Source organism: Anabrus simplex, chromosome 6 (genome assembly GCF_040414725.1).
Source record: "Anabrus simplex isolate iqAnaSimp1 chromosome 6, ASM4041472v1, whole genome shotgun sequence".
In the NCBI taxonomy this organism is placed as follows: domain Eukaryota; kingdom Metazoa; phylum Arthropoda; class Insecta; order Orthoptera; family Tettigoniidae; genus Anabrus; species Anabrus simplex.
In genome coordinates, this window is record NC_090270.1 from 153,940,978 (window position 1) to 153,956,878 (window position 15,901).

Genomic DNA, 15,901 nt, shown 5'->3' on the forward strand with positions numbered 1-15,901 from the left:
AGTAGTAGTAGTAGTAGTAGTAGTAGTAGTAGTAGTAGTTTTTTCGATTCCATCCTCCTGTATTTGGGTTCATACTGGAGGTTTCTACGGTCAAGTACCCTTCCTACTCATTAATCCTATTGAACATCATACCCAAAGCCACCAAAATTGGGACCGGTGGCATTCAGATGTGAGCATGTATGAAGATAAAGTTGGAATTCAGGATGACAGATGGTGGAATGTGCAGTATTTATAGGAAGAGGAATTGGGGATTGGAATAATTTACCAAAGGAGATGTTTGGTAGATTTTAAACTTCTTTGAAATAATTTAGGAAAAGATTAGGTAAACAGTTGGTTAGGAATCTGCCACCTCAGCGACAGCTCTAAATACAGATCAGTGGTGATTGATTGGCAGTCTAGAGGCTGGCTCATTGTAGACTTTATCTGGATAATTATTCACTTGTCCTTAATACTTCTTTATTGTTCCACCACTTTTCCCACACCCTGGTGGGGTCGCGAGTGCAAACTGTGTTGTACATGTGAAATTGGCCCTGTTTTATGGCTGCATGTCCTTCTTGACATATTGACTACTACGTGTTTCTGTGGTGGTTGATAGTGAGGAGTGTTGTGTGTGTGTGTGTGTATGAAGAGGAATATATTGGGACAAATACAAACATTCAGTCTCCAAGCTAGAGGAATTAACTAGATGTAGCCAAAATTTCTGACCTAGCTAGGAATCAAACCCAGGGCCCTTTGAATTGCAGGCTGCGATACTGACCATTCAGCCAATGAGCCAGACCCAGTTGTTCTTATGAGCACTATACAGTAATTTTTGGCTGAAATTTGTCTCTGTAGTCATCAGAATCCACAGTTTTCTCGGTGGAATGTGACCGACTAAGTCACTGTACTGAAGTAATAATAGCAGAAGTAGAAGTGGTTCTTACAAAGTTATTTATCTTGTACTATATTGATTTGTTCGTTAAGAAGAAAACCCTTCTTTTCCAGTGTCGACAAGTTTTTCAGTCTGTCGAAACATGAAATATAACAATTAGAACACTATAACATACCTGTAAAGAATGAACGGAATGATATTCTACAAGAACATCCTCAGATTCTATCAAATCATTTTTAACCAAGCGTATAGTATGTACAACGTGGCTTATGTTTCATGAACTCCTCAATGATTGTGAATTGGTGATACAGTAAAACCTTGATGCATTGTTTTTTCAAGAGGGATGGGGAAAATTACGATGGATAAATTACGGTTACTGTATTTGGACATATTTCTTTATGTAAACCTCATAGAGGTATCAAAATATTGCAACCATGATATACACGATGGAAGTAATAAGCATAATTTTTATGGCGTTTCTTTTCACTTTTCTTTACATCGCGTAATAATTGAAATTAAACGTGAGGAACTTCATCTTATTTGCCCGTATTGAACTAAGATCACAATTGAAATAAAAATCTTTAAAGTTCCACCTTGTTCAATACAAATACTGTTATCAATACAAATACTGTTAGATGATTTTTACAACATATATTTTATTGCAGAACTAGTTTTGGCACTCATTTAAGCACCATCATCAGCTGCATAATAAGTAGTGAAACTTGGAGATATAACAACATAAAACAACATATTGGTATACTTAACTCATTAATATCTATCTAATGGTAAGTTTAAGACCCTTATTTACAAACAAGATAACCCTTGTGAGTCAAAAATGTAAAATCTCATCTCTGAGTGATGAGTTGTCTTCAATATTGTGTGATGGCTATTATTTTATACACTCATAAAAATCAAGTTCATCTACATTCTTAAAATCGTGAAATTAGAGCTGAATCAAGCCCTAAAATGTTCATTTCACAGATGCATTAGTGGCCATTTATTGGATAAAAAACTTGTTGTGTTCGTTAAATTGCGTTCAGAACTCTATGTAACAGTTTTTCATACTACTGTCTTCGTCCACTATGCCCCCCGGTCCCTCTCCTACATTGTCAACGTTCCAAAAACATTCCCCTTGCCACCCCTACTTCCCCTTCCTTAGCGCTTCATCACATCGCACACGACACGAGCAGACATGCTCGTCATGTTGCAGTTGCCGCGCAAAGTACATAGCTGTTGAGTTGAGTCAACTTCATGAATATTTTGATTCAATCAGATTTTTAATATTTATCTCACTTTCTATTAACGTTGGGCTTTCATCATTACAGGGTTGTATTGAACTGAGAGGCTATACCCGCTTAACAACATCAGGGCAAATAATCAGTTCCAACCACTAGATATACAACATAAGAACAAAGTTACCACATATCAATAAACATCTAGCAATTTAACGAACACGACAAGTTTTTTATCCAATAAATGGCCAGTAATGCATCTGTGAAATGAACATTTTAACATTTTAGGACTTGATTCGGCTCTAATTTCACTATTTTAAGAATGTAGTTGAACTTGATTTTTATGAGTGTATAAAATAATAGCCATGACACAATATTGAAGACAACTCGTCACTCAGAGATGAGATTTTACATTTTTGACTCGCAAGGGTTATCTTGTTTGCAAATTAGAGTTTTAAACTTACCATTAGATACATATTAAGGAGTTAAGTATACTGTACCGGAAATGATTATGGGGCGAGAGCATGGGAAGGATCTCAGGTTGTGTGCGGTTACTATTGGAGCAGGTACAGAGAACGATAATTTCGCAGGGCGAATAATAGATGGTAACTAACATTTTTGACAATATTTATTGATATTCTCAAGTAAATCACCCTGCTGTTGATTTATCAAAATTAAATTTTCAGTCGATCTTTTCAGAATGCAAAAATGAAATATATGCGCTGTTACATTCTGAGACATCCACTTGATGTTAATAATGTCCGAAATGAATACCAATTTTCTGAGATCTCAAACACCCTACAGTTCATATAGGATCTCTTATATAGACTCAAATTCAAAATAACACTTTGTACATAGAACTTCATTTAACCACTTGTTGATTTACCAAATTTCTAGATTGCATAGAAATTAAGTCCATCACTTGTGATGCAAACCTAAAGTTTTTCTAAGATTATTAAACATAACATTAACTCACATTTCCTTTAACAATCTGATAGTTCAAATAAATATTTTCAATCACTTGCTGAAAACTCCTACAGTTTATCTAAACCAATTATATAAGACGGTAAAATAGTGCACCTGTTTTATGGCAAGCCCTATAGTTCATCTAAGTGAAATGATTTCATTTTACACAAACTTTGAAGAGAAACCTACAGTTCAAAATAAGACCTGAAGTCGTCTTGAATAACCTCCTACAATTACTATAATCAGTAGGATTATAATCCACACAAAGCACTTTTCCTTTGACGAATGTAGGACTGTGAAAGATTGAGTGCTTTATTAAAAAGTCAGTTAGTGTCTAAGTGTAATTACTCACTCAAAAATATATGAAATACACTTATATCACCTGTAATCTGCTTATAAGGATAGATGAAGTACTGTTCTGCAGCTTGGTGACTGGAACTTTCTGCAGCATACAGCCCGAACTCCAACTCGGCACCAGCCGCGTAATACGTTCCATCCCATGAAGACACCACGTTATCATCCCTCGTAGAAACCACGATCAATTCCTCGCTGGATAGCACGAATATCCCACGAAGAAACCACGATTAATCCCACGCTGGAGATAAAGTTCTACGTAGTGTAATATCACGACACTTCGCCAAGATTTCCGATGTTCTTTTAAAGAAAAATGTTGAAACACGGAAAGTTCAATTGGCACAATACTGTAGTATGTTCTTGACTCGTTTACTAACTTAAAAACATACAAATCTGAATGTAAATGAAAAAAATATGAAAATAAATATTCATTAAATAAAATACACAATCGTCGGACCTTATACTCACACTTAGTTCTTACCTGCTTACTTACACATACGTTATTTGAAGGGTGCCAGCTACAACTCAGTGCAGCAATAATAGAATGAGAATCTTGAATATCCCTAAGGTGTGGGGTAATAAGCTTACTTTTGACAACATACCATATAAGTTCTGGGAAAAGGAGATTGGCGTTCGGTTTCCCCATTAAATTTGAGGTTATCTAATTCTGTCATTGAAATAATATTATGAATTCATTTGATAGAACAAAATATATTTTTTAAATTATATAGAAAAATAGTAAGTCTTGTTGCGATAAAAAAGATGAGAATGTGAAATTACCGAGCTCGATAGCTGCAGTCGCTTAAGTGCGGCCATTATATAGTAATCGGGAGATAGTGGGTTCGAGCCCCACGGTCGGCAGCCCTGAAGATGGTCTTCTGTGGTTTCCCATTTTCACACCAGGTAAATGCCAGGGCTGTACCTTAATTAAGGCCACGGCCGCTTCCTTCCAATTCCTAGGCCTTCCCTATCCCATCGTCGCCATAAGACATATCTGTGTCGGTGCAACGTAAAGCAATAGCAAAAAAAAAAAAAAAAAAAAAAAACAAGAATGTGAAATTATGACATTGCAACTGAAAGAAACTAGGCATGAATTTGAATTCTTCTTGACCGGACATTTAACAATTTTACACTAAATTTATCCCTCACTGGTTCACTTGACAATACCTTCAACACTTTGAGTGTAATTACGACATATTCCTTTGATCTGGTGTTTACTGTAGATGTGTCAAGCCTAATTTGGTGATGTATCCATCTGACTGCTTCCTCTCCGTATCATATGACTTCTTGGTAAGTCTGTACAGTATGACTTCATTGCAAGTGTATCCTTCTATGACTCCATGGTAAGCCTTCCCGTCCATATCTTCAACTAAGTGACCGACCAACCGTGGCCTCACTCTCTCAATGACCAATGACTATAGGCTCACTGACTCTTCTCTATCTCGTTCACTCTCGTTGACTGACCGACTGAGGCCTCTCCATCTCGTTCACACTCCGACCAACTGTGGTCTCGGCTTCCAATTGAATAATGACTGACGCTACAAGATACACCCAGCTTTTATAGACGTTGGTCGACACACCTACGTAATCTCCAGAAATAAATACGCACGATGACGTAGCGATGACTTGACAGTAATGCCAACAGTATTGCACAATGGAACAATGTCATATCAAATACAGTAGAGACAATACACGACACTGAGCGAGATATCGAGGGACAGCTATTGGAGCTCACTCTAGCGGATAGACCTGAGCGTTACTGATTCTGTCATAAGAGCACGTGTATTTTTGTGTGAAGTTTTTGGTGTTATTTATGCGTTTTCAGTGAGTTGACATAATTAAATAGTAGCGTGTGTCATTCCTTGATATCTCCTCTCAACATGAGGGAAAGGTATGTGCTGTGTTTGGCTGCAGTAATTACGTAGTAGAGAAAAATGCGCACTCGTTCTTCAGGTTCCCTCGTGACAAGAACATGTAAGTAATATTGTGTTTGCATATATATTCTTCCAGTGACAGAGATTTTTATAGTACTTCATAATCTTCTGACCTGCTCAACCCATGTTTTAACGGGCTTAAAATATAATACGCATATTTTATTGTATAGTGCAGCAGTTAACCTTCAATACTGATGTGTTGTTGTAGGTGTGATCTGTGGGTTGTGAAATGTCACAGAAGCTATTTGGATAAAGTGTACAAGAAAGAAGGGACGTTACGCTTGTATAAGAATTGTAAGATCTGTTCAGATCATTTCCAGGCCAGCGACTTTAAAAATCCTCGACTATACAGCCAAGGGTATGTTACATTTTTACTCTAATTGTACGTAAATATTCCTCAAAGCATCACTATCGTCAACATTTTCAAACTTTTCTTTCTTTTATCCCTCTTCTCAGATTAAAGCCGGGATTTTATAGATTTGCTTTCTGTTAGTAGGCTTCATGTTAAGAGGAAAATTGTCCACCTATTAAATGTTAATTCATTGCATCATATGTGTAAGGAATGTGCCGATATTGTTATTGACAAATGTCTTAATGTGATGATACATTGGTTTTAAATGAGGAAAAAAGACAAATCCAACCGTAAGATTTCAGGCAGGTATGCTAAAGCTAAAAAAGTAATGCATAAATGAAAGATCAAGCCATTTCACAGCAGTCCATTTCACACCTTGTTTATATGTCTAATTTCAGTCTTTGAATAATAATCTTGTCAATAATTCTTCATTCATTTATCCAGAATTGCTTTAGCAACTTCGAAGTTAATATCTCAATACCACTTTCTTTCTAGACGTAATTTATTTATCCATTTCCGTATATACATTTCCATTGATATTTGAATTTAGCGCGATTTGTTCAGGTCAAGTCACTAGGAGCGCCACCGTCGAATTGTCTCCATTTTAGCAAGACGAAATCCGTAAGTGTCGTGTATTGTCTCTACTGTATTTGGTCATATCCACATCTGATATACAGCAACTTTCACTGTACATGTTTTTAGTGTTAATCTACACACACGTATATATACATACATTTAACTACAATCACGCAAGCGACAAGCATTGCAGAATTGAATTGAATAATAATTTTAATACAATAATAGTAATCTCACAGATAAAATAATAATAGTACAGACATAATAATAATAATAATAATGATATAATAATAATAATAATAATAATAATAATAATAATAATAATAATAATAATAATAATATCACAGATGAAATAATAATAATAATAATAAAGATACAGATATGATCTTGTAATGGGATTTGAACCGTTACAATACAACGAGCTGCAGGACTCTTAATTATCATTAATGAGTTGTGTTTTACACTGACATAAGTCTTAATTCACAGTTTGTACTCGGACTTTTGTTCTACGATATTAAATACGTGGCTCAGAATATCACAGTCTATGCTACAGTTTGAACCATAAGTTAAGTTAATGCAGTCATGACCTGAGGTCGTTTTCAAAATCAAAAGCACAGTCTTTCACTCACAATTTATAAAATATGAGTGGTGGTGGTGGTGGTGATTATTGTTTTAAGAGGAAGTACAACTAGGCAACCATCCTCTATATAACACTAATCAGAGGGAAAAATAGAAGGGGTCCGACACTTCGAAAAATGAAGATATCGGCCAAAGGAAGACAAGGGCCACGAAGGGCCTGAAAATGAAAGACTCCCTAGCCCTCGCAAACCTAATTGCGTCGGGGTCGGAAAAGAACAAGAGTTGACCAAGGGAGGTCGGATAGGATAGATGAAAGTGAGGAGGCTGTCACAAGTAAGTGGAAGCAATGCCAGGACTCAGCTAATGGCCCTGTGGTCGCCAATCCACGCTCCAAAGTTCAGAGCCCCTGGGGCCCCTTTTAGTCGCCTCTTACGACAGGCAGGGGATACCGTGGGTGTTATTCTACCGCCCCCACCCACAGGGGGATATAAAATATGAATTGAACACTATCACAGTTCATAATAATCGCTGATTATGTCTTAAATTCAATCGTAGAATAACTATCACGGTTCGTGAAACACTCGAGAAAATGCAATTAATATCACTCCTATAGCAGTCTCTTGAATACTAATGTTCGCAGCTTAAGAGGTTTTTATGAATGAGTTTGCATGACACGAGTTTGTATGACCTAATATTGCCATAAAATGTCCTTAACATTCAGTTCGTTTCTTATAGTAATAATCGAAAGTTCGAGAAAATACGTGAAAAATAGTCACATTTAGTTCTATTAATTATTGAATATTCGAGTGTAATGGTATTTCAAACGGTTCACAATCGTAATTGTATACGAGAAATGTGTCTCAAAATTAATGTTGTTATAAGTTGAAAGTTCAGTTTATCACGCACAATTTCCTAGTATGCTGTCACTGTCAATTATCACGACAAAGTTCAAAAATATGAGAGATTAACGAAGTCCACAGTACCGTCGAATGGTAAATTAAACACTGGTATTCTCAATTATACTTCAATGCACAGTCTCTGACGTAAAATCACTTAGTTAAGACACTCGTAAACCTTATACGACAAAAACTAAGTTTGAAAAAACTTAACAACATTTCACACGCCATGACATGGTTGAAACTTCATTTACTACGACCTCGCACAAATTTAAAGTTCTAGACTATAACTTTCATATCTCTCGAAAGCGCGACAGAGCATAATGACGCCTAGTCATGATCGAGTCGTAGAGTTCAAGACACATTGACTATACCCTCGGGTCGTCGACCTATTTATATCCGGCTGGAAGCAAGCTCTCCGAGTCAGGCGATGGAGGGGTGGTTATACATTCCAAACTTCAATTCGTCATATCTTTTAAACCACTAGGTGGATTAATCTCAAATTTGCAATGTCGTACATTTTAAATGTGAACTACAAGTTGCTGTTAGTCTCATATTTATCGGTCAAGTCGTTGAGAAGTATAAAAATTATTTCGAGACGTTTCTACGGGCAGGTGAGATACATGTGGTACTGATGTCACTCGACCTTGCCCCCTCTCATGCTGTCTTCCTCACACAGAGCAGTAGAGACTAGAACGTTCTCTCATACAGCTGTTCGGACATCGTAACTCAACCGTTCTTTCATGAATAAAGATTTTATAACACATGTGCTTGGGCCTATGCCTGCCTGGTACAATACCAATATGTTGTTTTATATTGTTATATCTCCAAGTTTCTCTACTTATTATGCAGCTGATGATGGTGCCTAAATGAGCGCCAAAACTAGTTCTGCAATAAAATATATGTTGTAAAAACCATCTAACAAAAGTGTAATAATTGAAAACCATTAAGGTCAGTTTTTTAATTGCAAATTATTGCTATAAGTGGGTATCATGGCAATAACCTGCATTTTCAACGATATACGTGCGACTTCAAAGAATGTGTAATGCATGATGATGACTTTGTAAGAAGTAAATTTGCAGTAAGGAATTAAGGAATACCCTGTATTATGACTTTATTTTTAGTCATAAAATAACCGCCTTAATGGTCCCGAGCGACGAGCTGCTGCTTGAATTCGTAGAATTTGGTACAGATAAATATAACCTAATCCACATTCCAGATGCACTTTGCACCCTCCAGTGAGATTCATTAATAGCTCATAAAAAATAGTGCAAAATTTTCAGATGAGATTGGTTTGGTTGACTTTTTTTTATTGCAGTGTATTCCGTATTTCACCGCATAATTGTCGCCACTGCGTAGTCATCGCATCCTTTAAAATTTCATTGCATAATCGTTTACACGTCAAATTTTATTAATCTATCTGTTTAAAAGGTAAATGGAACTGCAATGTAAGTTGCGTATGAATGCGCAATTTAATTACATATGTGGCTTATCGGCAATTTAGCAACACAGTCACATTTGGGAGATGTCGTACAATGTTATTGGCAACAGGGAAGCATTGTACCACTGTTCAAAAAAAAGAAATAGGAAGAAATGTGAAAATTATTGAGGTATAACACTATTATCTCATGGGCTAAAAATAATGGAGAAAGTCATTGACAAAAGACTGAGGGATATAATAGAAACACAGTTAGAGGAAGAACAATATGGCTTTAGATCAAATACATCAATAATAGACTTGATATTTACAGTGCGAACTATAATGGAAAAACATTTGGAAAGGAACAAGGAAATCATATTCGTATTTTTGAATTTGGAAAGAGCTTATGATACAGTTAAGAGAAAACGTGTATGGAATGCCTACTGAAAATGAATGTACCAAAATCATTAAGTAACAAGATAAAAATATTGTATCATGAGAGTAAAAGCAGTGTACAAGTGGGGAGTGGTGACTCTGAATCATTTTATACAAAAAATAGTCTCAAGCAATGAAGTGCACTGTCGCCATTATTGTTTATTGATGGATGAAATCATAAAACGTGTAAAACAGAGTATCAGTAGTGATGAAGTGAATGCTTTGGTATTTGCAGATGATGTGATGATTTGGGGAAAGACAGAAAAGGAAGTACAAAGGAGACTGGACATTTGGAATGAAAATCTGAAGTAGTTTGGAATGGTAATTAGTAAAAAGAAAACTGTAGTCATGCACTGTGGAAAAGAGAAAAAGAGAAGCCAAGTGAACATAGATGGAGAACGGTTAGAGAATGTAGAACAGTTTACATATCTGGGTAGCATTATTAATGGAAGTAATGAAATCAACCCTGAAATTAATAACAGACTAAGTAAAAGTACAACATTTTTATCATCAAGTCAGAGAGCTTTTACAGGATGACAAAGTACCCAAGAGAACAAAATTAATATTATATAAACAGTATTTCATACCAATTGTAACATGCGGACTAGAAACGCTGGTAACTAATAAGAGACGCGATAGTAAGATCCAAGCAGTAGAAATGAAATTTTTAAGAACATCAGTTAAAAAGACAAGAAGAGATTTCAAAATATTAAAATCAGAGAAGAGCTAAATATAAAATAGTTAGTACAGAACATACAGAAAGCAAGACTGAGATGGTTCGGACATGTAAAAAGAATGGGAAAGTAACGGGTAGGATGAAGGGAATTGAAAAGAGAAGGGAAAGAGACCAGTTGAAGGACCGAGAAGAAGGTGGATGGATCAGATTTGGAAGGACATTAGAGAAGCTGGATTGGATGTGGCAGATGTAATGGAGCAGGAAAAGTGTAAGGACAGAAAGGAGGCTTGTTAACCACACCCAGGCGACTGGAGTGGAACATTGATAATGATGATGATACGTAAGACGCATAGATTACCTATAGTTTGACGTGGTCATGTGACAGTGTGCAGTTTATACACCAATGGCATATTTTGAGGTCTCATTTGAAATGTGTAAGGCTGTAAATTATCACTTATCGGCAACGTCGCCAGGAAATATGGGCACCGCACACACTTTTTTTCCTAGTACAGCTTCAAAGCCTTGGGACCAGGGGTGCATTGGTTTCAGAACGCGCAGGTGAACGGCTACAAAATGAGTCATTGAGAATCTAATTCATAAAAGGAATGTTAACCCCTTAAGCGGGGAGCTCGGTACACAACGTCTCGCTCCCAGGCGGGGAGCAATTTCCCTGATTGAAGAAAATATTTAATTACTTGACTAAAAAAATCTTAGACTAAAATGAACCATTGAAGGGCTCTAAGAGAAATATTTACTTGAATATAATGTATTTAATTGTCCGACTCGTTGGCTGAACGGTCAGCATACTGGCCTTCGATTCAGAGGGTCCCGGGTTCGATTCCAGGCCGGGTTGGGGATTTTAACCTTAATTGGTTAATTCCAATGGCACGGGGGCTGGGTGTATGTGTTGTCTTCATCATCATTTCATCCTCATCACGACACGCAGGTCACCTACGGGCGTCAAATAGAAAGACCTGCACCTGGCGAGCCGAACCCGTCCTGGGATATCCCGGCACTAAAAGCCATACGACATTTCATTTTCATGTATTTAATTGTTGAAAAAATCTATTATTTTAATTTTTTGATACTTTGTGCAAAAACACACTAAGTGCTTTCACAATGTGATATCAAGATTGCTTCTTCCTAATAGCAAAGCTCTGGTTTTCGTTTATACAGTAACTTTTACCTGAATATTTTAGGCAGTTTGTTATCAATCTCTGCCTGGAAGTAAATGTTTCTGTATATGTAAATTGTAGATTTACTAAGTTTACATGTACTTAAAGGTTTACAATGGAATAAATTATATGACTCATGAAATTTTCTGTTTCGTTGGTTAGCGCTTTTGAGGGATCAAGTTTATATACCCTACCTACAATTCATAAGTGACACACACGGACTATATTACACTACAATACAGGCAATATTTACAGTCTTCACAGTGTTATGTCTTTTACAGCTGTTCATTATAATACACACGGAAGCAGATCATGATTATATAATCTGTCTTGGTTTCGCATAATTTATATGATTTCATTCTGAAACGCGATTGTTTTCTTGGTATGTAAACTTTCCATCCTAGCCACCCTTTCCATAGTAAGAGGTTCTCATCAACTGACACTTTGCCATCAAGGGTATAAGCTTCCGAAATCTTGCTAACAGGTAGTCAAATACTGGATTTATCTTATATATTTTGGGAGGAAGTTGTCCATTATTCACCTCATTGTCAGAGATATGTAAAAAGCTGTGGAGGAAAATATAATAATAATAATAATAATAATAATAATAATAATAATATTGACTTTATGTCCCACTAACTACTTTTACAGTTTTCGAAACGCTGAGATGCTGGAATTTAGTTCCGCAGGAGTTCTTTTGCATGGCACTAAATATACTGACAAGAGGCCAACGTATCTGAACACTTTCAAATACCGCCGGTCTGAGCCAGAAACGAATCTGCAAAATTGGGGTCAGAAGGCCGGCCAATGCTTCAACCGTCTAGGCCACTCAGTCCGGTGAGAAAAAATCTCTTCTGTCTCATCAGCTCATAGAAAATAGGCGTAGTGAACAAGCGATTGCGGGAAATAGAGTGTCATCATTTAGGTTTCTGTACAATCCCCTATGGCAACTGTATGGCCATAAAAAGCTTTATTTCGTCCTTATTTTTTTCGGACACGGTCTTCATCTCGACTCCTTCGTTTCATATTACTAAACTGGGTTTTATGTGTGATTTCCTGCTTGGCATCTTTTTTGTGCTCAGCTATGTTCTGGCATATCTCGTCATAAAAAGTAATTGAAATATTTCGCTCAGTTCTGTTTTTCCCTAAAAACTCTCCCTTTACATCATGATGGAATTTTGGATCAAAGCTGGACTTTCTTTGTCCATTTTCAGTATATGTTGACGAAGAACTTGCAATGGTTGAATTTTAATCAGTATTTTTGTCACAACTGTCACTGTCATGATCACTACTTGAACTGAAATCAAACACGTGTTGTCTCTTTTGCGACTGCTGAACATTCGCATCAGCTACGCCCGAACCCTGTACATTCGAGCCTGCAGTACTTATTTCAGGTAAGTTCCTGTCACTTACGAATTCCACTTCGGCAGAATTTACTTCACTAATATCACTATTCTCCCCACTAAATTCCAACATTTCGTTTATCACGACCTGTAAATCCTCTTCCTCTAACAGTGGGGGCCGGTAATTCGTTATAGATATTTTAGTGGGGAAAATGTAAGAAAAAGGATCGAATAGAACCCTGGTCCCTGCAGTTTGGACGGAAATCATAAATTGAGCCTGTATTACGGATGTGTACGATAATAAATGTTGTGTAACTCACGGTAAACACACACTCCAGTCGTGAAGGAAGAACTGTAAACTAGTGACAATAAATCGGGTCACAGTTCTAAAATGTCATTATAGAGGTCTGTTCAATATCATAATCCCTAGAAAAAACCTCCTACAGCAATATTATTATATCCAAGGGACTATTAGGCGATGAGCTAAAGCTTCAGCGCGAAGCTATTAAGCCTTAGGTCGTTGTTGCCCGGACGTAGGCTGCGTTCTTTATGATGCAACTCATGGATGACACATTGGTACTGGGAGAATATAGTTGAAAAAATTCACATCAGAGGGCAGACTCATCCAGAATACGCTGCTGAAAAGCCAGGCAGACAACTGAGAAAAAAAATGTAATTTGAATCGGTGGATATATCCGCGTTGCCCGCCTAGTAAGCGACTTGTAGCCGCGGATCTCGCTGCATCACCCACTGAACGGGTTAATATTCGCTCTTATTAGTGGTAAACATCACTATGAATACGTTCTTTTTTTTTCATAACATTGTCAAGTTCTTGTGGTATACTGTAATACATAATCAAACATTCCGGTACTGGGAAGTTTATGAGTAGGTATACCCCTGCTTGCAACCCTTGTACTTCACCTCTAGTGGACCTCTCCATGTTGTGGGGGTACGGAGGATTTTTCAGTTTCGTGTTTATTAGGTACTCACGCGGAAGTATTGACTGCTCTGAAATGTACAGACGCATGTGTGTGTTTGTAAGTGACTTGATCACTGTAGACATGTGTGCATGAGAATTTGTTTTATTTTGTTTATGGGATGTTTGTAGAAATAGTTTGTTTTTTAATACAGTTATACGGAACAGTTACGGACAGTAATTTACATAGCAGCACATTAACGTGTGAAGCGTTTTACTTATAGATATTTGCAGAAACCTTTCTGCGGCCTTCAAGCTAAAGGTAATTTTCTTCGCTGAACAGCATAGTAACAGCTGTGGAAAGAAAAATGTCACTGAATGGAAACTTGGTGTGCGACTGGCAGAAATAAAATGAAACTAAAAAATGCAAACTATTCTAGACGTGCATTTAGATGTCCGGAAACAGGGAAGTGTCTGAAAATTGACAATGTGTTCGTGTACGTCATTGAAATACATGACATTTGCTGCAGTGTATCATATGAAATGTTACAAATGAAGTCACGGAAGGTAGCGCACTAACACAACGTTCCCGTAACTCAGTTTAAGGTGAGTTGTGGGTGGGTTATGAGGTTCATGCGACGACACAAACTGTCGGTGGGAAGGAAAACAGCACTATATCAAAGATTGCCTGTTGATTGCATGGACAAGATTGCAAATTTTCCACCAATTTGTCTTAAGTTGTGCCAGAAAAATTTATACTTACTCTCTCAAAGTGGTAATCCTGATCAGATTCCAGTCCTTTTTGATACCGTATGTCTCGCAACCACAATATTGCACTATAAGAATCATGGAGTGTATTTATGAAAACTAGCGGTAGCGAGAAATTACGATGAATGGTAATTCTTGCTATTACAGCTGATGGAAGAAAGTTGCCGCCATTCGTAATATTCAAGAGGAAAACAATGCCTATGCAACTACAGTTTCCCCGTGTAATTCTTGTACGAGTGCAACCAAGGGTTTGGATGGTCGCAGAACTCATGCTGGACTGCGTTAAAAAATGTGTGGATAGAAGACCCAGTGCACTGCTGAAACAGCCGGCTCTGCTTATTTTAGATAGATTCCCAGGTCACCTCATGAACGAAGTGAAGCAACTTCCCAATGAAAATAAGACAACAGGTAGTCATTCCCTGTGGCCTAACATGATGCCCACTGGAAATATTAGGCTTCCATCTTTCGACTTATTGTGCCCATGGGCAAAGAAGAGTTGGGACCTTGTACCACCTGAACTAGTTCCCAAGAGCTTCAAAAAGACTTGGATTTTGAATGCACTAAACGGATCCAAAGATGATGCTGTGTAGCAGAGTGACGAAGAGTGTGATACTGGTATGAGCAGCGGCAAGGACGACACATCAGATACCGAAACCAGCGATAGCAACACAGAAGATTTTGAGTAAAGTGTTCACCGGGAAGTCAATATTTCACAATAATGCAATAATTTTTTGGTAGTGTAATATTTTAACTTTAATGCTCCGATTAATGACAATTAACTTAGCAAGTTCACTTTTAATTTCAGATTCAAGATTCACCAAAATGTTGCAAATAAAAATGTGTGGCGATTATGCAGTGAAATATGGTATTTCTATTATTGCCTTCTTTAATTTTAAAGATTAACTTTTAATTTCAATGTGTAAAATTTGTAGATCTGTGTTGAAATATGGGAAATGGTGTGAGCTGTCCGGTATCTGCTCTCCGAATGCTGAATACCGACTGTATTTGACACCATTTTTGTGTTTTTTATTTCTGGTATGGAAATTGTTTTGTTTAGCCTATATTTGGTTCTGCAGTTAGCTTTTGACATTTTAGTTCATAAACTCCTGATTTTTAGAAAAGGTCTTTAGTATTTAGGTTGCATTTGCTGATGTGTCTTTGTAGTGTGTTGTACATTCTGAAGGTTGTTTTAAGATGTTTCTTTGTGAAAATGGTGACTATTTTATGCGTGGTGGTGTTCATATAATTGAGGACTATGTTGTTGTCAGGTGTTGTTTTTGCAATGTTTTTTTCTTTGTTTCTTTAATAATAGATCTACAGTTTAAGGTAGGTTGTCGTTTGCTTTTGCAATTGGTTTTTATTGTCTATATTTCGCTTTTGAAATCTGTTGTACTCGTTGGTATGGATA

At 37.0% G+C, this 15,901-nt stretch overlaps 1 protein-coding gene across 1 annotated transcript in view; it reads left to right on the plus strand.

Moving 5' to 3' along the window:
* The window catches only part of LOC136876226 (uncharacterized), a 113,636-nt gene extending 98,906 nt beyond the window's left edge, over positions 1 to 14,730 (plus strand). The window contains exon 9 of the mRNA XM_067149996.2: positions 14,641 to 14,730. Within this exon, the coding sequence (XP_067006097.2) occupies positions 14,641 to 14,644 (4 nt within the window). The 3' untranslated portion in view covers positions 14,645 to 14,730. The remainder of the gene's footprint in view (positions 1 to 14,640) is intronic.
* The last annotated feature ends 1,171 nt before the right edge of the window (positions 14,731 to 15,901 follow it).